This window comes from Typopeltis vanoorti, chromosome 20, assembly GCF_054136105.1.
Source record: "Typopeltis vanoorti isolate ZY-2024b chromosome 20, IOZ_Tvanoo_1.0, whole genome shotgun sequence".
Classification (NCBI taxonomy): domain Eukaryota; kingdom Metazoa; phylum Arthropoda; class Arachnida; order Uropygi; family Thelyphonidae; genus Typopeltis; species Typopeltis vanoorti.
This window is the reverse complement of record NC_143568.1, coordinates 99,292,666-99,319,805: the sequence shown is the minus strand read 5'-3', so window position 1 is coordinate 99,319,805 and position 27,140 is coordinate 99,292,666. Positions and strand designations below refer to the sequence as shown.

The 27,140-nt window shown below is 34.4% G+C and overlaps 1 protein-coding gene across 3 annotated transcripts in view; it reads right to left on the bottom strand.

The window, feature by feature from the left end:
- Positions 1-27,140, bottom strand: part of LOC150095705 (uncharacterized) — a 338,480-nt gene that overhangs the window by 244,778 nt on the left and 66,562 nt on the right. For 2 of the 3 annotated variants that reach the window (XM_090410275.1, XM_090410278.1), the window contains exon 4: positions 23,851-24,150. In XM_090410275.1, coding sequence (XP_090266401.1) covers positions 23,851-24,150 — 300 coding nt within the window. The remainder of the gene's footprint in view (positions 1-23,850; positions 24,151-27,140) is intronic. The other variant, XM_090410277.1, reaches the window with a different exon arrangement.

Here is a 27,140-nt window from a genome sequence, read left to right as displayed (position 1 = left end):
TCAGGGAAAAGTCAAAAATGGTTGTCTGAAAATTTCTACGACTTCACCAGTCCAAATGTTTGGCCTCCAAACTCCCCAGACCTTAACCCCATGGATTATTTTGTATGGGACGCAGTTGAAAAAGACACCAATCGCACTTCCAGTAATACAAAAGCCCAGTTAATGGATAAAATTAAAACAGTTTTTGCAGCCCTTCCCAGGGAGACTGTAGCATCAGCTTGTTCGAGGTTCCGAAGCAGAATTGAAGCTGTGATCGATGCTGATGGTGGTTATTTTGAGTAAATCTTGTTGATAGTATTGTAATTAACTCTGCCTGTAATGTTTTTTTGTCAATTCATTAAATTTAATAGATACAAAGAAGATTTTCTTTTTCCTTACGAAACTGTCAAATTTATCCCGAACACCCTGTGTATATATATATATATATATATATATATATTTTTTTTTATTCATTTGTTTTTCTTTTCTATCACTAGAGGACAGGCTAGAAAAAAGATTCATTAACTACGTAGATTTAGTTTACTGGTATAGAACGCATGAGCATGTAGCTTAGTTCTGTATACAGTTGTATTCTCCCGATGATGACCTTGATATAGAGGTCGAAACGTCAAGTTTTATTTTATTTGTAATTAATAAAATAATCTGTTCAACACGTGTGTTTTTGAGTCCCTAAATCTACAAATATGAGTGCTGATCACCGTCTAACCCTAAAAGAAAGAATCATACTGATAAGTTCCTTAATGTTATCCAACTTTAGCAGTCTTCCTCTTCTTCTCATGCCATCAACATTCCAACATAATTTTTCGAAAGATTCAGCTGCTTATATAATATGTGATTATACAATGTCCAAAGTACATACACTTCTGTTAAGCAATCAATGTGCTTCAAGAAGCATTGTCTTTATATTCTCTAAAACCTTATTATTCTTTTTTTGCAATCCATGTGATTCTTAAGTCTCCTCCATGCCCATAACTCAAATTAATCAATTCGCTTTGTGTTTCTTAATGATCTGGCTTTGACATTTGCACATCTTGGGAAAGACCACTACTTTCACAATTTCAAGTTTAGGAGACTTACTAACATCTCATAATGTTGTCAAGTTTAACAAAGTCAAGTTGGACTACACAAATTAGCTCAAACAGTCTCCATTTTTTCAAAGATTGTTTTTATATCATACAGTTCTGATTAAAACAATTAGATGTTCAGGTATTTGCTCACATCACATTCCAGAGCCCATTATGATCAACATGATCAAATGTCTTTCGTTTTTTTTTTATCTCTCACATTTCTATCTCTCATGAAACCTATTATTCCTGGCATTTCTCAATTCACATATCAAATTTTATTATTATTATTACTCTCGGGGGGGGGGGGGGGGGGGGGGGGGCTGTAACCCTAGAGAGCACGTCCCCTGGGTGGCAGATAGGAGAGCTCAACCATATATGTGTGTGTGTGTGTGTGTGTGTGGTGATCCGAATATACTGAATAAGGACTTGTGGACCAACAGTAAGGGAAGTAACACTCCCATGGACCCCTAGCTGGATCTATCCTCTTCTTCTTCAACATCTTTCCTGTAAGGCCTTATCACTCAACTCTTCTTATTTTATGACCCTTATGCTATTAGAGTACTCGAGGGCCATGGGGTTCTTTTCATTTCTGGCCTTACAACTATGCCCTCTCTATAAACCTTACTATAATTCTTCTATAATCTACTCTTTCCCCTTTCAATATACCCTATTCCTCCTATGGATTTAAATTCGGAAGAAGGCCAGTTCAGAAGCCTTAAGGTAGCAGCCGTACCACTGAACTATTCCATCGTCAAGCTAGTCCCCTGAGATGGAGAACATAATTCTACTTGTAAGCTGACAGAAAAAGATAATCGGATTGAATCTATGGAAAACAACCCTGGAATGGAAAAGGTAAAACAAAAATGGAAATGACAAAATATAATACACATAGTTAACTGGAATGTAAGAGGAATAGCATATAAAGAAATAGAATTAGACCAATTATTAAATGAAAGAAATTCTAAAATAGCAGTAGTCACTGAAACAAAACAAAAAAAAAATTAAAAGGAACTATGAGAACCGAAAATTTTAATGTGATATACAGTGGAATCGACAGAGACCAAAGAGCACAAGCAGGAGTCATGGTTTGAATTCATAACTCCCTTTCAAAACAGTTAAAACATTATAAATTATGGAATGAAAGAATAATAGAAGTTAGAATAAAAATAGATAGAGGTTATTCAACAATAATCAGTTTATATGCCCCAGAAGAAGGATAATACTGATTTTTATAATCAGTACAAAACATATATAATAAAATAAATAAAAATGATTACGTAATTTTAGCAGGAGACTTAAATGCAAGAATTGGAAATACGAAAATTAATAATAATATAGGAATACAGAAAGAACATACTCTAAACAGGAATGGCAAAAAATTGATTGACTTTGTAGTTTATAATAACCTAAAAATAATGAATTCCTTCTATAAACATAAAGACATACATAAATATACTTAGGCAGCAAGAGGATGGAAATTAATATTAGATTATTTTATATTAAATGAAAAGACATCAAAATTTTCACTAGATGATAGAGTTCACAGAAGATATGAAATAAGCAGTGACCACTTCCTTGTTAAAATAAAATTAAGATTATCACCTAAATGGCTACAAGTAACAAGAACAGAAAGAAAATTTGAAACATGTTTATAAAACTAGACTATTGAATGACACAAATGTACAATGGTTATATGAACAAAGAATTAAACCAATATCTAGATAAAATAAAACAAAATGAAGAAATAGAAATAGAATGCCTTAAATGCAGCAGCAAATGAAAGCCTAGGAAAGACCAAAAAATTCAATAAAAGGAAAAAACTGAAGATCTGGGATGATACAATCAAAGAAATAATCAAAAAGAAGCCTATCACAAATGATTAAGCAGTAAAAGATTAGAAGATGAAATAGAATATAAAAGAATAAGAGCCATAGCTAAAAGAGAAGTCAGAAAAAAACAGAATCATGGAGCAAATTTGTTTCTAATTTAGAACATGATTTATATAAAATAAGACCCAATGTATATAAGATTTTGAAACACTTAAATGCAGATACCAAAGAAAACATAAAATTAAACACCAAATTGAAATTAGAAGAATTTCTAAATTACTACACAGAATTGTGGACAGATAAATATTTTTAAAAAGACAACTGGCAAACAATTAACGAAAATGAAAAGGAAATAACTAAAGAAGAAACAGAAATCAGCCTGAAAGAAACAAGAAATGGAAAATCACCTGGAGAAGAATAAGCTAGGTTTAGAACTATATAAATAGGCAAGAACAAGATTCAAAGAAAGACTTTTATTATTTTTAAATAAAATTTATTCAACTGGTAGCCCGCCAATAGAATGGAAAAAAGCAATTGTGATTCCTATCTTTAAAAAAAGGTAATAGAGATGACCCTAAAAACTATAGAGGTATCAATATACTAAATTCCTGTTACAAAATATATAGCAGAATCTTAAATAGCAAACTAATGAAATATTCTGAAAACTTTATTTTAGAAGTACAGAATGGATTTAGAAAATGACAATCATGTATAGACCTGGCCATCTGCCTAAAATTAATAATAGACAAAATAAGAGAATACAATTTAGAAACACATATTGCATTTATTGACTTTGAAAAAGTATTTGACAAAATTAAAAGAAACATTATTTAACATATTAAAAGAAAGACAAATACCAAATAATATCCTAAAAGCTATCACAAGTATATATGAAAATAATCAAATACAAATAACATTAAATCACGAGTTATCATATACAAGAGAGATAAACCAAGGGGTCCGACAGAGATGTCCCCTCTCAGCAACTCTTTTTTAATATCTACTTAAATGAAATAATAATAAAATGCAATAAAAATTTACATCGAGGAATTAAACTTTCTCCTATAGTGAACTTAAACACTCTCCTTTTTGCTGACAACCAAATAATAATTACAAATTCTGAAGATAACTTACAGAAAGCTATTTTAGATCTAAATAAGATAGCCAAAGATTATGGTATATAATAACAGAAAAATCAAAAAACTATGGCCTTTAAAGGACAAGATCCAGCAAAAACTAAAATAGTAATAGATAACAAGATCTTAGAACAGGTGAATTCATTTAACTACTTAGGATGTATGATCACATATGAAAATGAAAAAGATATAAACATAAAAATTGCAAAATATTTAAAAATAACAGGAGTAATTAACTCTATATTGAAACCAAACCTAGTTCAAAAACAAACCAGAATAAAAGTATACAATACATTAGCCCTACCAGTCTTAATGTATGGAAGCAAAATCTGGACAATAAAACAAAAAGACAAACAAAGATTAACAGCAGAAATGATGTTTATGAGAAAAACTGCAAAATATGCCCTATGTGATCACAAAAGAAACAAAGAAATTATGAAAGAATTAAACCAAGAACCAGTAATAGAAAAAATTAAAAAATATAAATATAAATGGATGGAACATGTTCAAAGAATGAAAACAGAAAGATTACCAAAACAAGCCTTCAAGTACAAGCCATTAGGAAAAAGAAAACCAGGACGTCCTCTTAAACAATTCAACGATGACTTCTATGGCCGGAACAGGCCATGCTAGGCCTAAATCCTTGATACGCATGATGATGATAATTATTATTATTATTACTTGCAACATAACTTTACTTGCATGTGAAATTAGAGCAATGGTTTCTATAATGTGCACATTCTCTGGGATTTGACTTTTGGTAATGGAATGAATACTGATGCTTTCCAATCTTTAGTAAATATATTTTCTTTCAGATCTGAAAACACATTTCAGTTAACATATTCACTACTTTGTCCCCAGCTGCTCTCATTTATGTCTAAAATGGATCCTGCATCGATGAGCTTTTTGGATTTTGAAACATTCATAATAAGGCAGTTCTTGCTACTAGTCATGTAATGAATTAGAAATAACACTTTCCAATTTATAACAAAAATATGAATATTTTAACCAATCAAGACAAGCCCCTATAAACTCCAAGAGCTATTATGCCTATCTAGAGTAGGCACATTCATGTCCAAGGTAGGATTCAAATCCACAGTTGTGGTTGGAGAGCTACTATCCACTCAAGCCAACGAGGCTGGCAAGCATTTGCTCATAATAATGCAAACAGGAGTTTTGCTCTTTTCCAATAACTGCAATCTCTAAGCTCATATCTTCTTGATCATGCCAATGTTTCTCAACTGCTTCCCCTCCATAAGGTCATGACAGCCAGAAATAATTAGTTCAGTCTTATTGTAGTTTACAATAGGTAATGTTAGATTAGCTTATGTGTTTGATGGGCTCTACAGCATGCAATTCTGTCAGTTCCATAAGGGATATTTGGAATGTCAGATGTAGGAACATCATTTAAAAAATCTCACAAGTCTTGGTCTAGCTTAGCACAAAGTTGACACTGATCTTTGTGTAGCACATGCCTTTTACATACATGGCATTGCAAAATTTTTGTAGCTATTCAAAGAGTGCTAAAGGCACTTAACTACTGCCCCAACTTGATACTCCAACTTGTACCGTCTCCAAACCAAACAATGTGAGAAAGTCGATCCTTATTTAAAAATTGTAAAAAATGCTTTGTATGTATGAATTTCCTATCTACTATACTGTGACCACTCTGGCACATGACTGTTTTGTTTATGAAATTCATTGCTGTTATTCTAATTTTTGAATTTTCAGTTATGCTTAAGATAATTATAAGTGTCAGATGAAATATCTGCCTATTTAGAGTAGTAATAAACTTTGCGTTTACATGTTACTATACAGTAGTGCTCAAAAGTATTTTGACAAACTAATATTTGACTTAATCCTTGTAAACTAGACTAGTTGTAAACAACAAACTATCATATTGGTATTCTGATTGGAAGCATACACAGTACAAAGTTTAATACTGAAACTTATGTTTATATATGTGTTCTGAGTGTTTGTTATTTATAAGGTTCATAAATATTTTGACAAATTATTAACACGTTTTTTCTACAAAATGCAATTTTAATACATATCAATTCCTGTAATTTAAGAAAAGTAATTATTAATAAGCCATGCCAAAGAACAAAGAATACTCTGCAGACTTTAAAGATGCTGTAATTCATGCCTTGCAAGGAGGGCACACGCAAACCAAATGTTCCATGTGATTTTGGCATAACGCAACAACTTGTAAATGTTTGTTGAAAAGTTTTTCACTTGGTTATAAATTAAATTATAGATGTAAACAAATTATATTCTTGATTGATCCTTTATTTTGTTAAAAGCAAACAGTTTGCATGTGAAGCAGTCACAATTACGATGTAGGGGCTAATGACTTCACGTTAATTGCCCATTTTGTTAAAAGCAAACAGTTTGCATGTGAAGCAGTCACAATTAGGATGTAGAGGCTAATGACTTCACGTTAATTGCCACGTAGAATAGTCAACTGTTGTACGGAAAGCAATGTCTGAGTATGAAAAGAAACTGGCTCTGTGTGCTAAAGACAATCCACAAAAATACTATCGATATGCTGCAAGTAAAAGAATCTATATGAAAGAATAACTCTTCTAAATGCAGATGCCATGAGTGTTACAGATGCAGAAGAGGTTGTACAACTAATGACTTCACGTTAATTGCCTTAATATCACCACCCTGGTTTACGCGACATTGAGCTCACTACTACCTCTTCACTGGATGAAGAAATTCAGGTGTATTAGGTATTAGAGCTGTTGCACAAATTGAACAGTGTTCAAACCAATTTTCATTTATTGATCTGAAAGCAGAGTTAGAAATAACAATCAAAGACTAGAGTTTAAAAAAAAAAAAAAAAAAATTTAGGAAGGTAACAGACAGCATCTAATGGCAGAATCATGTTCAAAATGAAGCTATTATGAAAGAACTTGACATTGTTGAAATTCAACAGTGCATGAGAATAGATCTAATCGCAGGTGGTTTGGTCACTTAAAACAGAATGGGAGAAGAAAGGTTAGCAAAAGGGATTGATGGGATATCAGCACATGTGCTAAAAGAGTGTTCAGCTGAACTGGCTATTCCTTTGACCAGGCTGTTTAATATGAATGTTTCCATTCTGCCAGAATGGAAAGAATGTATGGTAATTCCATTGCACAAGGGTGGTGTAAAGACCGATGTATCCAACTATCGACCAATTAGCATCTTAGGAGTGGTAGTGAAGATTTTGGAAAAATTTGATAAATTTGTTAGGGCTCGCATTCAGAAATATGTTGACAGTGAATCTCTACTTTGCAATGAGCAATGTGGGTTTACTAAGGGAAGGTCATGTTTTAGCAACTTGCTCACATTCTGTAACGATGTTCCATTGAACTAGACAAGGGGAATGGATACATCATGATACTTTTGGATTTTGCTATGGCTTGTGACAGAATACGGCATCGTAGACTGTTGTGTAAATTGCAGAATATGGGTTTGGGTTATAGAATATTAGCATGGATAAGAGGATGACTGACTGAAAAAGTGTTATACAGGGGATGTGAGTTTGCAAGATTTAAGGTAACCAGTAGTATACCACAAGGATGAGTGCTTGGTCCACTGTTGTGTCCATTTTAATTAGATTTTGGTGATCTATAGTGGCTCCCATTATGAGAAAAGCATACCATCATGATGCTTTTCTCCTCTGTACTTTCTGTAGATACTTGATATCTGAGATTGTTCTTTTTTAGAAATCTAATATACTTAATTCTGTTGGATGAAATCAAATTAAATTTGCTTTTTGTTGCTTAATAAAATCTTAGACCATTCAGTAGCTGCCCATTTACAATTTGAGTCTTGGCAAAGTTTAATCAGACCTTTCTGTTCTTGGCAAAAATAAGTGGCATCTTACTAGGTTGACAACCTAATAAACCTTGTTCTTTCAGACGTTGTTTTACAGTCAAAACACATATTTAATCCATAATTTTTGTCAAAATTCTTTGTTAATAGCTGTAGCAGGCTTCTGAGGATGTTGCTTGGATGGCCTTTTAATGAGCTCTTCACTAGCCATTGGTTTTTGTGGATAAAATTAGAAAATTTTATTGTTTATCTTCTCTGGCCTTATAAAGTCTATACCAACCATTCACAATTTGTCACGATCTGCCAGAATATGTGCAGTATTTGCTTATGTATATCATTCTTGCAAAGCACAAGTTATGGCTTTTCTGGTCTTATAAAGTCAATTCCAAACATTTACAGTTAAAGATGCCAAGAAATTGTATTCTTGATTAATCTTTTATCCCAAATATAAGCAAACAATGTTTGCATGTGAAGCATCTTCACAACTAAGCCATTTGCATATAGAGGCTAATGACTTCACATTAATTTCCTTAGTATCCCATAATGCATTATATACACCCGAAAGGATGTGTGCATTGCATTATCAGATATTAAGGCAATTAACGTGAAGTCATTAGCCTCTACATCCTAATTGTGACTGCTTCACATGCAAACTGTTTGCTTTTAACTTTTAACAAAATGGGCACTCATTAGTTGTACAACCTCTTCTGCATCTTTAACACTCATGGCATCTGCATTTAGAAGAGTTATTCTTTCATATAGATTCTTTTACTTGCAGCATATCGATAGTATTTTTGTGGATTGACTTTAGCACACAGAGCCAGCTTCTTTTCATACTCAGACATTGCTTTCCGTACAACAGTTGACTATTCTAGCCTGCTGCTCATAATTTTCATAACAGACATCATCCTTATGCACACGGTATTCCTTCCACATCATCATCATTTCTTTTTTTTTTTAACGAATCTTTTGCTTAATAAGATTACACATCCATTTGACTCCTACCCTATTTATTCTTTGAACTCTTGGGACACATTCTGATATCGCATCATTTAAGTATTGTTTAAATACTTCCCATGTGCTGTCAATATTCTTCCATCCATCAACTGATCTCATTCCAATGAACTCAGTATGCTCCTCAGTTGTTCATAATTTCCTGCGTTGATGTTAAGGAATGATGATTATTGATTAAAATGAATGATTTCTCTCATTCAATTGACTCCCCACCATACCAGCTTTGTTTATTCTGTTGTCTATTTCCATATTTAATATGCCATCTTCACAATTATTTATTTGTGAAGATTGCAAATTAAATATGGAAGTAGGCATTAAATATGATGCTGTCTGTTAGGGAAGTAACAGACAGCATCATGTCTAAACAGAAAAGAAATAAAGCCCGGGTAGTCTCAATATGCCCGGAACAGTGGTGTCGGGGTGATGTAGCAGGCCCTTTGGTATCGTCAGTCTGTGACTGCTATAAAGAAACTCAACACAGAAATCACTTGAATATTACTACTTGGAATGTATGAGGATTGAATAAATGTGGGAAATTGGCTAATGTGATGGGAGAGATTGAATATTAGTATACTAGGAATACATGAAACCTTTTGGAAAGGATCATCAGATTTTGAGTCGAAATTTCCAAATGGCAAGATATATAAAGTATGTATCTTACCATTAATTATAATTTACAGTGACTCAAGATCAGCTATGGAGGCAATCAAAAATGGCAATACCAAGCTCACACAAGACACCCATAAACTCTTAAATCAACTAACGTGTTTAGGGAAAAATTGCATTTTACAATGGATTCCTGCTCATGTAGGCACTGATTACAATGAAGCAGCTGATAAATTAGCAAAAGAGACCAGAGAACCCAATCAAGAAACTCACATAACTCTTGCTGATGCTACGCACTAACAAAAACTAAACTAATTCCACTGAAATCAGTGATACAACATCAAATTCCCGAAATCAATGCTGACAGAAAGACCTCCACCATGATAGCAAGAATACGAACAAGACATTATAGTGGAATGAAGATTAATACAGATGACACAAGAACATATAGAAACTGCAACAACTACCCCAATACTGAACTGACATCCACTCACATCTTTACCTGTCCAGCAATTACAGCAGCCTAGCAAGAAATAGATCCTAATCCTGAACAACAGCTCTATACAAACAAACTCATTGACATAGCCAAAACAGTTCAAGGAGCACATGGAAACAATCTAAGACTCTTCAAAGGACAAGACGACAACAACATTGATATGCTTTTTAGCAAATGTTATGATACTGCTTGTAGTCTATTCCAGTGCTTCCCAAACTTCTGGATGTGAGGGCCCCCCTTTGCAAAAATTAAAATATTTCACGGACCCCCCCCCATCGAAAAAAAATCGTAATAGAGAGATATATTATTATAATATTTATTGTATTTATATTCAATACAAAACATACACAGCAAATATTGCAAAAATCAAATGCATATATTACATTTTTTGCCTCTTACTGTTTAGTTCTGAAGATGATGCGGGCTTTTCTGGTAAAATATGAAATACTGTCCTTTTTTTTTTTTTTTGAGTCTGTTTCTGCTTCTGATTGTTTGCAGGATTTTTTTTTTTTTTTTTTTTTAATTTTTTTTTTTTAATCAGCCACTACTGGCACACCACAGACTGATAACATGAAATTAGTGAATATTACCTGAATAAGGGAATCCCCGAACCAGGAACATTTTTCTCTTTTGCGACTTTTCTCCCTTTATGGTAATTAAGACTAACACGAAACAGACAGCAAAGGCAGGTTATTAAAACGTGCATATGATTGGTGCAGTATTAACAAAAGATCGCACAACCGAAAGATAAAAGCATAGCTGATAATTGAGTTATGATAATAATTATATAAATAAATGATAGATAATTGAGAAATGCTAACTCTCTTCAACCGAATTCCATATGTGAAACTGCCATAACATTCATTATATATATATATATATATATATAAAACTTAGTTTTAACACTTTTACGAATTTTAACACGTTCGGTTGAATTTTATTGCTGCCTTGGGAAATCGAACTCACACACATCTAATTAATAACAATAGTTCTTTGTTAGATACTGTATTTGCCCATGCAACATATGGTTTTGTTTCAGCCTATACAGCATAGTTTCTGTATGAGGAGACATGCGATTCATTAATTAGTGTTTTTATCCCAGTTGTCTCTAATTGCACTATTTGTTGAGAAATATATTACACAGACTCCTCATACCTTATTCACTGGCATAATAAAAGTACTTGTTTTTATTGCCTCTGCAGTATAGTTGCTGTTAGGGAGGGCGTGTTGTTTACCACTGCAAGCGAGTTACTATCTCCCCCACATGAACTTGTTTAAGCTTTTTTTCATGTGTGAAGCATATGCAAAACTTTTATTGGTAACATAAAACTAGCTCGGATGACAGTGATAATATAAAACGAGTTTTGATATGTATATAAAGTCAATATCAACAGTCCCTGATTACGAACCCGTGATGAAAGGGACAGGAAGATTTGGAGCTTCCCTGGAGAGCATTCGAAGTAAACACAATTAACCACTGCTTTGAAATGAAACATATGAATAAGCAATATTTACTAATATTCATTAAGTACCGAAATACACAGGAAGCAAAGTTTGTGAACCAACACCAATGTGTGAATTTTTCCATTAAAATATAAAAAATTACAAAAAAGAAATAATAAATAATAAAAGTTAAATACGTTTCTTTTAAAATAAAAAAATCTACTTAGTCTTAAAACATTTTAAATTTGTTTTCATTATTCCCCCCCTCCACCTCAACAAAACCTACAGCCCACAGTTTGGGAAGCGCTGGTCTATTCCACTGAGAGGGTTCATTTTCATTTTGCAACTGTGCAAACAGCAGTTCTGAAACATTTTCATTAAATTTTGGTTTTACTGCTGGATTTTGTACCATTTGCAGATCCCATTTTAGGGGTTAACTTCTTTTAAATTTTGTTTTCAGGTGAATATTCATCTTCATTAATATCAGTCTATGATCAGATCCACAGTCAGCACTTGGCATCACCTTTGAGTTCTGTATTCCATTGAAGTAACGTTTACTGACCACAATATAGTTTAATTGATTTTTGTATCTTCCATCTGGACTTTCCCATGTGTATCTTGCTGTTGTTTGTGCATGTTAGTGTTAATTACGATGAGACTGTGCTTGTTAAAGAAATCAATCAGTTTTTGTCCTCTCTCATTTCGAATTCTAAGGCCAAATGGACCCACATGTGTAGATGTTCTCTCTGATCCAACTTTTGCATTCCAGTCACCCATAGCACAAATAACCCAACCTTTCTTGCCTCCAACTTCCTTTATACACCATTCTATTTCATCATACATGTTATCTATTTCTGCTTCCTCATTCTGTTCTGTAGGAGCATATATTTGAATGATCAGCATATCTCTAGATTTAGACTTCACTAGAATTGCCATCACGCTATCTGATTTTTTGATGATATAATGTTTTTATTAGTTTTTTTTTCTCTACAATGAATGCTACACCTCCTTGATATTTCACCAGCAAGTCCAACCAATGATAATCTTGGATGCTTTTGCTTGTATTTTGTTTTAATTTTTCCTTTACCAATGAGGCCAAAGGTGACCAGATAGGTGCTGCATATTCTATTATTGGCCTTATCAAGTGCAAGTAGTTTTGGGGATTTTTGGCTTTGTGTCCCAATTTGTTCCACAAAGCCTTTTCAGTATATTTAATTTTTTTAGAGTTCTGTTGGAAGTGTTAGAGATGTGTTGTGCAAAACGTAATTCCTGATCAAGCATAATACCAAGGTATTTTGGATTTGTGGCTTTTTCAATTAGATTGTTGTAGATCATGATCCGTTCTTTTAGTGTTGCATGATGATCAGCATTCATTTTAGAAATTATGGCTGTGCTATAAAAAACCCTTTTAATTTCCCTACGTTTCAATCATCATATTAAGATCATCATCTGGAGCATATACATCAGGACAAGCTGAGTTACATTACATACAGTAAACTAGAGAAACAATGATTAGATCACAGGTTATTCTACTGGCATGACATCTAGTGAAAAAAAAAAATTTAATTATTTAGAAACTACATCAAGCTAAATTCTATTTATGATAACATGAATAAACATTCTTTCTTATAGACAGTTTTCTTTCAGTAACAATGATGTCCTATTTTTAGCATTACAATTGTTATTTTTGATTTAGTATCCTGGATTATCTATAGTCCTGTTTATAGTTACTCTTAGAGAGAAAGGTTACATGGGTTGAATATGTGCCTTCCATATGTTTGGAATTTTTAGACCATTATTGTTCAGATTGGAGTGGTTGATGATAATCTCACAAACTTCCTTAAATTTGCATTCATACCATGTTTTGGTGCAATGTAAACAACTAGTGCTTTTCCAGTCAATTCTATGCAAGGTGTTCAAGGGCATGATCAGAAAGGCCAGCTTCACCATAATTATTATATTTAATGTGTCGTTTATGTTCTTTTTGTCTGACAGGAATTGTGTGTCCCGTTTCCCCTATACATGGTATGTTACAGGTGCAACAAATACGGTATACTCCAAGGTGGGCCAGTGGAGAGAGTGGGTCTTTGGATGAGTTGAGTAAGCTTTTTAATTTTGCAGGAGGTTTAAAGGTGGCTATGAGGTTGTATTTTTGTAGCATTCTGTTTATTTTATCTGATGTCCCTTTAATGTAAGGAATGGTTATAGTTTTATTGTAGTCTATTTATCTTTGTTTTTTATTGAGGTCTTGTAGAGAATTTTGTTAATGGTGTTTTGGCTGTAACCATTTTTTAGAAAAATATTGCTGATAACTTTAAATTCATCTTTCAGTGCATGTTCATTGGAGCAGATCTTCAGAGCCCTGTTTTTTTTAGAGTATTAATGACACCAAGTTTTTGTGTTAGGTGGTGGTATGAGTTTATGTGTATATATTGGCCAGTCTGTGTCAGTTTTCAGTAGACAGTGAAAGAAAGATTGTCAGAAGGAAGACGTGGGACAAGTGTATCTAGAAAACATTGTCAAAGCCAGACTTTGGGTTTTAAAGGAAAGGAATCTAGAGCATGTTGCTCAAAATGTTTGGGAGGGGGAAATAATGGTGAGCTCATGGCTGTGCCTTCTTTTTGTAGGTAGAAAGTGTTTTGCCATACAAAATAAACAGAACGTAATACGTGCGCAAATAGCACCGCGATATCTGGAAGGAATTTGTTCTGTAAAAGAAGGATTGTGTAATTGATTGGGACATTCGTAAAGAGGGTAGAGACATCAAAACTGACTAATAAATCATCTTTTTCTAATGTAATGTCTTTGATAATGTTCATAAAGTGTTGTGTGTTTCCGATTGATGATCATGACTTTGGAACTGTAGGAATCTTTATTTTTCCTGTCTGTACTAAAGGTACTTAGTTTTGTTTTGTCTGGGTTGATTGAGTTTAAGTTCCTCTGACCATTTTTCTAATCCTCTCATGGATTTGTTTAGTCTCCTCTGATTCTTTGATTTTAGCACTAGTGTGCCAGATGGCTATATCATCTGCGTAGCAAGCTACTTTTGTGTCGTCTGTAAGGTAGGGATGAATGTTATTGATATATAAAAGGAATAGTAAGGGACTGAAAAAGTCCCTTACTATGAAAAAGAGGAGTAAATAAAGAAGAAAGAGATATAAAACATTGGATAAAAGAATCAAACAGTTGTGCAGAAGATTGAAAGAAATCTGGATAAATAGGCAGTGCACTGAGATAGAAGAATTACAAAATAAGAACAAAACCAGAAGTATTCCTGAAAATGAAAGAACTTAATGGAAAAGCAAAATGTACACAGTCCAATAACATCAAAGACAAAGATGGAAACAATCATTGATAAGGAAAAGATAAATGCGTGGAGTACTTATCAGATCTCTATGATGATGATAATGGTAACGTGATAGATGATTCACGACACCTTAAGTTAAACGTAACAACAGATGCCATTCTATCGACAAGAAAGGAGATAGAACATGTAATTAAGAATCTTCCTAATAATAAATCCTCTGGGTACGATAATATCCCAGCTGAGCTGCTGAAAGCTTTGACTGGCAATAATAACTATTTAGTGGAATCCATTCAGGACATCTATAAAACAATAGAATTACCTGAAGTTTTTACAACATCTATCTGCATACCAATTCCAAAGAAAAATAATTCACAAAATTGTGAGGATTACAGAACTGTGAGCCTAATATCCCATGCATCTAAAATTATTTTAACCACTGTTAACAAACAAATTGAAAGAGCCTCAATCAGTGAATTGAGTGAACAATAAAGGCTTCAGAAGAGGAATGGGAATCATCAAAGCTATCCTGGAACTAGAAATACTAATAGAAAGATCACTTGAAAGTAATAGGAACAATTACATATGCTTCATCGACTTTCAGAAAGCCTTTGACTAGGTAAAACATAATAAAATGTTCAATATACTAGCTAAATTAGACATAGAAGATCAGGTACTTAAGAATTTAAAAATCATTTATACCAAACAGAAAATGCAGCTGTTCAACTCTGAGGCTTCTGTTGTGAAAATAAAAAGAGTTAGACAAGGTTGTATCCTTTCACCAAATCTATTTAATATCTATAGTGAGACAGTGATGAAAAAGATTGAAAAACAAAAAATAGGAATTAGTATCAATAGTATAAAATACAACAATCTTAGATATGCTGATGATACCATTATAATAGCAGAATTAATCAAATTACTGCAGCTACTAATTGAAGAGAATAAAGAATTTGGATAAGATATAAATGCAAAAAAGACCAAATTTATGAAAATCTCAAAAGAAAGCAGATCTGAGCCAGACATATTCATAAACAATATGAAAATTGAACATACAACAGAATACAAATATTTAAGGACCTACTTTACTGCAGATGGAAAGCAAGATAAAGAAATAAAAATAAGAACAGCCATAGCTAAAGATGCCTTCTGAAAAAATAAAGATCTGCTCATTAGTGTGGCTAGTTTTCACATATGGAAGTGAGACTTGGATATTCAAGAAGAGAGTAAGACAACAGATAATGGAGTTTGAAATGTGGTGTTATAGGAGAGCTCTGAAAATCTCATGGAAGAACATGTGACAAATACAGATGTCCCTACAGAGAATGAAAACACATCTTTATTACAGGAAATGATCCAGAGAAAGATGAGATTGGCAGGACATGTACTGAGAGGTTCAAGCAGGACAGTTTTAGAAGGAAAAATTATGGGAAAAGGATCAAGAGGAAAAACACGAAGGACATGGCTTGAAATATAAGATCATGGACAGGATCACATGGCTATGCAGAAACAAAAAGGAAAGCCACCAACAGAAAGAACTAGAAGGACATGGTGCTGCGCCCTCTCACTGAGAAAGCTACATGAAGAAACAGACAGCATGTAATGGCAGAATCATGTTCAAAATGAAGCTATAATGAAAGAACTTGACGTTCAAATTCAACAATGTGTGATAGTAGTTCTAATCTCAGGTGATCTGAAGTGCCTTAAAAGATCAAAATATAAGATCTGATAATACTTGCATTCTGACAGATAAAAACTAATTTGGAAAAAAATTATTAACAGGAAGTTTGTAACATTATAAAATTTTTATGTAAGACTCTTAACACCATCCTGTACACCCCTTGAAGGAACATATCAGGAATTTGAAGATGAAAATCCATTCAATATGCATTATGTATTGGATTAAGAAATCTATGCAAATTTGTAGGAGCAAACCACAACACTTGCAGTTAACTAGCATCCATGCTGATAAGCTGCATGGTACTGATATTAGTAGTAGCACTTCAGACTAACCACAGATATACTGCAGTTAATATTAGATACACAATCAGAGGATTCTTTTATGAGTACAAACGTGACATGACTTTTTTTTAAAAAAAATCTAATCATGCCCTGGACTTTGAGAATTAACCAGAATTTCTCAACTACTAAATAATTTTTTTCTCAGCCTTTCCTTCCACTTCCATTTTTCTCTCTCTCTCTCAGAAGAAAAAAAATTAAGAGATAGTCATTGTATTGTAAAATAAATAATGCATCCAAAAACAATGAAAGCCATTTCTACTCAGAAGAAGAAAATCTGTTTAATAGATGATCCCTGTAAGAGATTCGATCTATTTTTTCTCATCAATTCTCTGATATGTATTTTAAAGGGAAGTACATGATGTCATGAATACTACATAGTTAAGTTTACATTACTAGCCTCCCATTAACAATTTTCCTCCAAACAAGGATTACTTGTCCACACTCCAGTATTGTCATAATTAATATTTTGGTCTTCCAGGGCACTTTGATTTAATCAACTGGAGTCTTTTTCCTGCCATAGCAAACACCTGCTTTACTAACATCTCCTTGTGACCATAACACCTTAGATTAGCTCTGTAAACACATTCCTCAAGGCAAACAATGTCAAGTTCCTACCTCTTATCCTCATTTTTAATATTACTCTGCCACTGATGTAATTCTGTCCATTCCCCTAATTTTTCTCAGATCTGTGTGTGATCTCTAGTCTTTCAAGTGCATCATTTCTAACCCAACTCTCAGATCCATAACTTAAAACTGATATAAACTCTTGTATACTGGAATTAGTGTTTTAGCTAATTGCTACCTTATTCCATATAAATTTATTTGACTGCAAAAAGTTGTTTGATATTTCCAATTCTAATATTAGGTTTAATGAACTTTCTTTCATAATTGATCCATATAGATGATGACTTTTCATAAACTGGTACAGCAAGAATGCTACTTCAGCCATTTGGTTCATAGAGATCAATGGTTCCCAAACTTATTTGGCTTACTGCCTCCCTTTTCCAAAGCAAATTTATTCACCCCCCCCCAAAAAAAACAACTTTCTAAGACTGACCAGCTCTGCCTGATACATATAAAAGAAAATCAGATCAGTAGCTCTCTAGGTTTCAGCGAACAAACAGAGATACAGAAACAAATTTACATTTTATTATGCATCTAGTAGATATTTTTGAAGTTTGGAAATAAGACACCTTGGAATTTTAAATTTTATTGAAATTTAAAACTGAAATTTCAAAAACTATTTATTGAAATCAACAAGAGAAACAAATTGCATGTAAGCATAGAACAAGTTGGAGCTGAAAATTTAATAACACTATTACAAATTAAGAAAACAAATAAAGATTACACATATGCAAAAATCGCACATAAAATAGTAAATAATGATCATAAAGTAATATTAAAAATAATCCTAATGAGAAGGATGAGCCTGGTGTGCTGCTACCAATTTATTGATATTTGGCTCTATATTTGTCAGCAGCATTCTTAGATCAGTATGATCAAATATTTGCAGTCTGTATCTTTTTTTAGTTAAAAGATTTGTGACTGCACTGAACCCACATTCCACTAAATATGATGATGGAAATGCGATTAAAAACTTTTACTACAGCCCACATTCCAGGATAAAGTATGAGCACTACTTTTGCCACCACAACTGTTGGTACCAGTTTGCGTACTGCTTGTCACACAATTCAGAAACAATCTAAAACTGATTTCATACGTCTCACATATTTATAATATTATACAGTGAACATTCATAACATGCACATGATCCTGCCAATGTATACTGGACTTGTAAAATCCCGATCACTTGAAAGTGCACGCTCGCCAACACTGTACTTGTTAAGACCTATTGTCGAACTTCATTGTTTTGTGTCACAGAATCCATCGGCTGTAATTTGCATTTTTTATGTTTCCTTGGAAAATAAAGAAACCATTACATTGATATCTTCAATTCTAATATTAGGCTTAACGAACTTTCTTTCATAATGTGATCCATATAGATGATGACTTTTCATAAACTGGTACAGCAAGAATGCTATTTCAGCCATTTGGTTCATATCGATCAATGGTTCTGTGTGTTCAGGAGGGACAGAGAGAAAAAAATGGGGGGAGGAGTGTTATTGATGATAGCTGATGAACTGCAGCCAAGGAGAATTGAAGCTGAACTGCAGGATAGTGAAGAGAGCACATTTGAGGCCATTTGGTGTGAGATCGAAACAAGCAGAACAAAATATACAGTTGGGTGCTGCTATAGACCAGGTGATGGAATAGATGGTAGAGATGGTATGCATAGACAAATAGATGCAAAAAGTGGAAGGAGGTAATTATTATGGGGATTTCAATTATGGTAACATTGATTGGAAGGAGGAGAGGACATATGGGGGAAAGGAATTGGATTTTATGCAGTTATTAAGGGATAACTATCTGAGACAGCATGTAATGGAATATACTATGGGTTCGAGAGTGCTTGACCTAGTAATTGCATCTGATAATCTGACTGTAATGATTATGACCACTTTATCACCAACTGGTGAGAGTGACCATAAGGTTTTGACCTGGGAGGTGGCCAAATGTGTGGAATTTTCAATTAAGAAAGGGTACACGTGGTAGTACCGGGCTGGTGAGTATGACAAGTTCAGGAGATTGCTTGGTCAAGTGCAATGGCATGTAAAACTGCAAGGGCTGGAGGTTGATAGTGCATGGGAAGAGGTAAAGGAGTGTTTAAAAGGAGGTAATGGCTGACTGTATATCTAGAGTCCGGATAGTAAATCAAGTAAGGGTTAAAGGATGAATAACAGCATTAAGCTTGAGCTGCAAAAAAAGAAACAACTGTGGAGGGAATTTAAGGAGAAAGGTGATCTGCAGGCACACGAACAGTATAAAGCACAGGCCAGAAAGGTAACGAGCGTGGTAAGGAAAGCAAAAGCTGATTACGAAAGGAAATTAGCCATGCAAGCTAAAGAGAATCCCAAACAGTTTTTTCGATATGCTGCAAGTAAAAGAAAAAATGTACATGGCAGTATGGTTTTAAGGAATGCCGATGGTATGGAGGAAACTGAATTAGTTGATATAGTGGAATTACTGAACGAGTACTTTGAAAGAGTATATCATTCAGGTGGTGATATTGCAGGAATGAAAGATCCAACAGGCTATACAGGAATTGAGGTGAATGAAATGGAGGTGAATAGTATATTACAAAATCTTAATGTGAATACATCTGTGGGTTTGGACGGTATACCAGCTCGGGTCTTATGTGAAGCGGCAAAAGAATTGTCAGTGCCCTTGGCCATTTTGTTTAATTTGAGTCTCGGGTCTGGGTTAGTCCCGAAGGGGTGGAAAGAGGGGAAAATAGTACCACTGCATAAGGGAAGTTCCAAGAGTGCTGTTGCAAATTATCGACCGATCAGCATATCAGGAGTCGTTGTCAAGGTTTTGGAGAAAGTAGTCAAGAGAAGAATACAGGAATGGATAGATGATAACAGGATACTGTATGGGGGGGAGTGTGGTTTTGTGAAGGGTAGATCATGCCTCACTAACTTGCTCACATTTTATAACACAGTGACGGCTGAGCTGCATAAAGGTAATGGGTTTACAGTCATATTGCTAGACCTTGCTAAGGCCTTTGACAGGATACCACATGGAATTCTAATCAGCAAATTGCAACATATGAGGATGGATATAGGGTTGGTGAGATGGATAGGAGGGTGGTTGATGGAGAGATATCAGAGAGTAGTTTATTTGGGAGTAGAGTCCAAAAGATGGCCTGTGACAAGTGGCGTGCCGCAGGGTTCTGTTCTTGGACCACTACTATTTAATTTGTTCATTAATGATATCGGAAAGGATCTGAGAGGAACTATTCATTTGTTTGCTGATGATGCAAAGTTGGGTAGATCAATAGTGAATGCACATGATGCCAAAATTTTGCAAGATGATTTGCAAAATTTTGGCATCATGGTGTTAGTTTGGAGGACTGGGCTAAGGAGAATGGATGTCAATTTAATGTGGCAAAGTGTAAGGTTATGCATTTTGGGGCGAAAAGATTAGCAGCAGTATATCACATTGGTGGAACCATACTCCAGGAGATTGACAAGGCCAGGGATTTGGGAGTGTTGGTGGATAGGGAGTTGAAGTTGGGGGGGGGGGGGGGCACAACACAAAAGTGGCTAAATCAGCTCATCAAATCACTTAGTTGCTGAAAAATACTTTAACAAGCAGAGACAAACAGGTTATTGTTCCTATGTATCGAGCCTTGATAAGACCGCATCTTGACTACTGTGCCCAGATCTGGGTACCAGGATTTCTTCTTGATGGGGAGGAGGTAGAGAGGATCCACAGGCGAGTGATCAAGATGATAGCAGGTCTATGGAATGAACCTTAAGAACAGGTTGAGATTTGTGGGTTGCAGACATTGGTTGATAGGTGGAAGAGGGGTGATATGATTGAGACATTCAAATTACCGAAGAGTTTCTATAAGATTAATTCAGAGGATATTTTTCAGAAAAGGTCTGGTGGTGGGAGGACTAGGAGCCATCCATGGAAACTGAGCAAGAGTGTGGTTAGCAAAGGTGTTAGAACTAGGTTTTTTGCATGGAGAATGGTGAATGAGTGGAATAAGTTGCCAGAGTCTGTTGTGGGTGCCATGACTGTGAGTGGGTTCAAGGCAAGGTATGATAGATACCGTGTGGAAGCTGAATAGTTGTTGACATGATGTTTAAGGCCTCCTTCGATGAGTCTAAGGAGTCCTTGGAGTTGCCCGTAATAATAATAATAATAATTACGACCTTTACTTACGTTATACAACAGTTATATCATCAAAATTTGTGATGATAAATTTTTTTCAGCACCTAATTTTTGTCCTTTATGCTTTCACCACCCCCTTACATCAATTCAATGCCCCTTTTGTTCATGACAGTCACTTTTGCTCATTCAACATCACCCCCCATCTTCCTAAGCCTCCTTCAATTCTAACTGCTAACTTACAACTTAAATACAGACTATATACTGCTCAGTAGAATACTGCATTTACCCCACAAAACTGCAACGTTTTGAAAAGCTTTTCTCAGAATGTCTTGTCATAAGCCTTTTCCAGATCTAAGTACAGATACTTGTTATATTCACACAATTTTTCTATTTGTCATAAAGTGAAAATCTAATCTTAACTATCTCTATATGGTCTGAAGCCAGCATGTTCTAAGTTTCTCTTGGAGAAGAACAAGCCTTGTCTCAAGTATGCTTACGTAAATCTTACCTGGAACACTCAGTAGAGAAATTCCTCTATTTCTCACATTGTTTTATTCTACTTTTTATAGATGAGAACTATGATAACTCTACTTACTCCAATCACATGGAATTCAACCTTCTGACCAAGCCCTCTGAAATATGCAGTATAGCCACTGAAAAACTTTTTATATCTCCATATTTGAGTATTTCTGATTGAATCTCTACTCCAGCTGCAATTCTATTTCAGAGCTTTTGATAGCTTTTTTTCTACATCAAGTACTAATACATATTCCTGTTTGCATTCCTCATGGATATTTTCTTCCCCTGTTCTGTCACTGCCACTTCTTGTTTAACAGTTTTGCAATGTAATAATTCCAAACATCTAAAATATCTTTATCTTCAATTTTTGTGTAGCCTTTATCATACATTCCTTTTACAGTACTCTTTCATTTCTAATCTTTCTCACAGATTTTGAATCAGTGTTCTACATTTTTTCCTATAATTATTAACATAATTATGAACTGATCATTCTTTGGTTTCCTTTAAACGATTTCCACAGGAAGATGCAGGTCAATGTCCATTTAGCCCAACTTCTTTAAAACTACTGAATTCTTTCATTCAATGAAAGCCTCATCATACTTTGAAGCCTATCAATAACTCTTGAAGAAAGAAGCATATTATAATGTATTTTAATGAGAGGAAATTCTCCTGAGTTACATGAGACCTATATATATATATATATATAAACTGATGTATTCCAATTACCTTCTCATGATAAACCTTGCAGCACTCCAGTCATAATCAACTGGGTTATGAGAAAAAAAAAGTCACCTTCAACTGTCGCATTTTTTTTTTCTTGATCCTCCTTAGTTCTTCTTCCCTTACCTTTAATAACACTACTACCAAAATGAGATCTCTCCCCTCTGATTGATCCTTATTCCCCAGTCTTTCCTGGCACAATACACATCAACATCTATTGCATCCACAACTTCCAAAATACGTCATCCTTTTTTAAGACCTTTACAAATTCCAAATCCACTCAACTTTGGAATATTGCTCTCTTATTTGGGATAATGCAAAAATCTCTTTAAAAATTAGTGATGCTGTCTAGAAAAGAGCAGTTTGACTAAATGATTATTCCTTTCTAAACTCTTCTAGCCAATAACTCAATTTCTGCATCTTTTCTACAGAAATTTCCATGGCTACTATTCAGCAGAACTAGCATCCATCATTTCTCCCATATGTCTGGTAAATAACAAGAGCAACAGCTGCCTAATGTCCATTTACAAATGAAATGTTAACCCAGTGAAGCTACTACTCCATTCATCTTTCATTCCATTACCTCTGTTCTTTGAAAGAGTCCCCCCCCCCATGGGGTATTTCCTAAAGACTACAACCTCGAGTTCAAGAAAAATATCAACATTACTTTTCTCTTGATCCCTGTTCACACGTAGCACCAATTTGCTACAGGTTTTGCATCTTAACATGCAGGAGTGATTAAAAAAAACACTGGAGGAGCTAGATTAAATCCAACATACAGCAGATACTATAGTGAGATATCAGCAAGCATGAAGTATATGAGGAACTTGTAGTGTCAAGTTCCTCACATGCTTGACATGCCATGCCAGTTTATTTCAGAATTTATATTTCATTTTAAAAATATATAACATTTGATTCTCTCTGAACAAAATTGTTGCATGTAATGTTCAATTTCAGAAAATAAAATTATTCCAACCATAATTTCGATCATCACAAGTGAAAATGGATGAAATTAAGTATGTACATAACATAAATGTTAATTAATTTTTTTAATATTTTTCAAATTAAATCCTTGCATTTTAGAAATCTTAACTATAAAATCAATTTCAAAAATTTCTGAAATTACCTTTCTGTATCTCTAACGTCTGTAGGACTGCCAGGTCGCCTAGCTAAAGATGACTGCTGCATTACATGGCACCCAGTGCCAAAACTTCGGCGTTGAGGACTAAGAACAATATCGTCCCTCTCTTCTCTAACTCTTTCCTTAGGATCTGATGTTCTTCTTTTATGACTTATGCTAACTTCTGAATCTGATCTCTCCCTTTTAGGCCTAGACTCATCAAAATGGAGGGGCTTTTCATTTCTCTTACTGATAAACCAGCGTTCAGGATCCCACTTGCCAGATGTACTTGTAAAAGTAAGCAACCTGTTATGAGTGAAATAATTTCCCAAAAATACAATACATAAAGAACAAACCACATTTTTCAGATATCTTTATTTCAGTCCTCTAAAATGCTGGCAACTTCTTAAGCATGCAAAAAATATATGTACCTATACTTCTCTTTTACATAATAGTGAATATAACAAACATAGTTCTTATTCATTTAAATGTTATCTACCACAGATAATAAACCTTAATCCTTTCTAATTCACCTAGCTCAGAGCTACTTTTGTCAATAACAAATTTTTTTGAGAAAGCAAAACGATAAAGTCGACACTACACCATTAGTACATTTATAAAATTCTACAGACCTCTTCAATAAGCTAGATACCAATGTCTGACTCATATTTAACCAGTTGAAATATTACAGTCCCTTTTCTCAATGTGTCTACAAGAAGACGTGTAAGTCATTGAGAGAAACTTTCATGACGTCATGAGGCATTCTCTTACTACCAACTTCAAGTGGAAAAATAAAATCGAAACCCAATTGTATTGGTAACAACATACCCTCCTATGGATGCCATCAAACTTATGCAACATAAAATAGGGCTATGACTCACAATTTAATTTATGTTAAAGGGATCATAAATAATTATAGCATCTTTTGTAAACAAAAAAAAGCATAAAAACAATAAAATGCCAAAAAATATAAATAAATAAAAACTCTTGTGCACCCTCCCCCACCCAACATTCAGTTCAACATTCACACATATCAATAATGCAAATGATGCACACAAACTTGCAGACAGTTCAGACTCAATTGCCAACCATATCCATAATAACATAAAAACAATAAAATACTAAAAAATAAAAGCCCATATCACAAAAATAGACTTTCATATTCAGTTCAACATTCCAACATAAAATGCAAATGATACACAGCACCAACAAGCAGACATCTCAACTCAGAGTATTAACTGCCAAACCACATCCTGGTACCACTGTTCACACAAACCTATATGCCATATGATTATTTTCATCACATGGATATCTATGCATTTGTCAGATCTGATATCCCATGTGAGAGAGAGAATGCCCAAATAGAAATGGTCTCTACCCTAACGGGACTCAAATCATCCATACCGGCAACACTCCTCTCCTATCATGTCTACAGAGGTAGATATATTAATGTCGAGTTTACCACTCTACATTAGTGTCTGCCTCTGAACTCATCTAACATCTTCACCACTCCACAGCTTCTGATAATCCATCTATATCTTTGATCAATCTCTGAAGCTTACCTTGAATACCTTCATTTACCTTGGTTTTTTGAGGTATATCATTCTGCCAGGCACTTTCAGCTTCATTCCCATTGGTACACGATGGGAATTCTAATTCTAAGCTTTCTTAGAAATCAGGGAGATCCGCTCTAGTCTAAGCTGGTCTCTTCAAAATAGTTCTTTCTCAGATGAATGCCTACCCTTCCACTCAAAAATTCTCATTACTATCCATTTCTCATCTCCAGTAAATATACCAAAAAGGTATACTTACTGGAGGTTCAAGCAAAAAATATTCTGCATTCCAGTCTTAGTCTACAATGAAGTTCAATAAAACATTCAAAAATCCAAATTCTAACTTTTGAATGACCAAGTATAGAAAAGTTGCTTCCTGTTCAAACAGGAGTTGTACCTTCTGGTGGCTCACTAAGGTCCATGGATACAACTTCATTTTAATTCTACTTATATCGAGTTAATACCATTATAATCACTCAAAGAATAAAGCTAATCTTCTAGCATACTCCTTCACCTCTACTTTATCAAGAATCTCCAGACCTGAATGTTCTTTTCATCTTCCAAGTCCGTCCTGATGGGAAATAAATACTATCAGGACTTGGAAGGAGCTTGTTTGCATTAAATTGTACTGAAAGTGTTTGCTCCAGAATTAACATCCAACCATAATTTTCCAATGTATTATTCACCTAGCATCAAACCTTCAGAATTGAATCAAGACTACATTCAGCCCATTCTTTAGGAATGGACTAAATGTAGTCTGATTCTAGGGTCAAGTCAGTAGTCAAACCTCATCCAACTGTATGGCATCAACCCTCCAAAATAGTCAACTTCACCATCTGGAAGCCACCCGTATGAATTCTACTAACTCCAAAGCAGGTCCATTAAGTCAACAAAGCCCATCTTTTGATAAGCCAAAAAAGGCTTTTTGAGATACTCATGTATGTGCTTACTCACACTTTCAGACCATATGATTGGATGTGGTATACATGTCCAATTATCAAACTAACATCTTATGGAATGCTTTCTGTACTTTGCCACTGGTTTGGCAGTTTTCAATGTGCATTTATTACGTATCATGGTGGATGGTTTCTTCTCTTCAGATATTTCCGTTAATGCCAGAATACCAGAGATCTATTTGCATGCATGCTTTACCTATTAATACATAAAGACCCTTTGCACACTGAACTTGAATCCTACTTGTTCGGTGTGCAAAGGCACTTTATGTACGATTAGTCTTTTCATGTAACAAACCTTACAAACATTCTAAGTTAAAGAGCTTCCATAACTAATGCATTAAATGCTATCTCCTTGCCATTCTCTAATATACTGACAAGTTCTCAGTCCAGTGAAGAACATTACAAAAACACAGTTCTATCAATTTCTCACAAAATAACCAATTTCACCTCCTTTCCCCCAGATCAATACAAACATATTTCTCTTCCTGAGCTGACACTCCTCTGGTCTTCCTGGAAGAAGCACATCACATTAACAGCCTCATCAACCATCAAAAAATTTTCCTGTTCTTTACACTCAAGGCTATTTCTCACAAGTGCTAACCTGATACAAATACCATTTACTTATTTATATATCACTCCCATATACAATACAGCAAATCAATACGTGTGTAGTGATCAAATATATTTTAGAATGCCGTTTTCACATTTAAAGTGGTGCACCAAATACCACCTTAAAAACAACAATCCAGTGAGTAGTTGACCCCCCCCCCCCCCCTCTCTCTCTCTC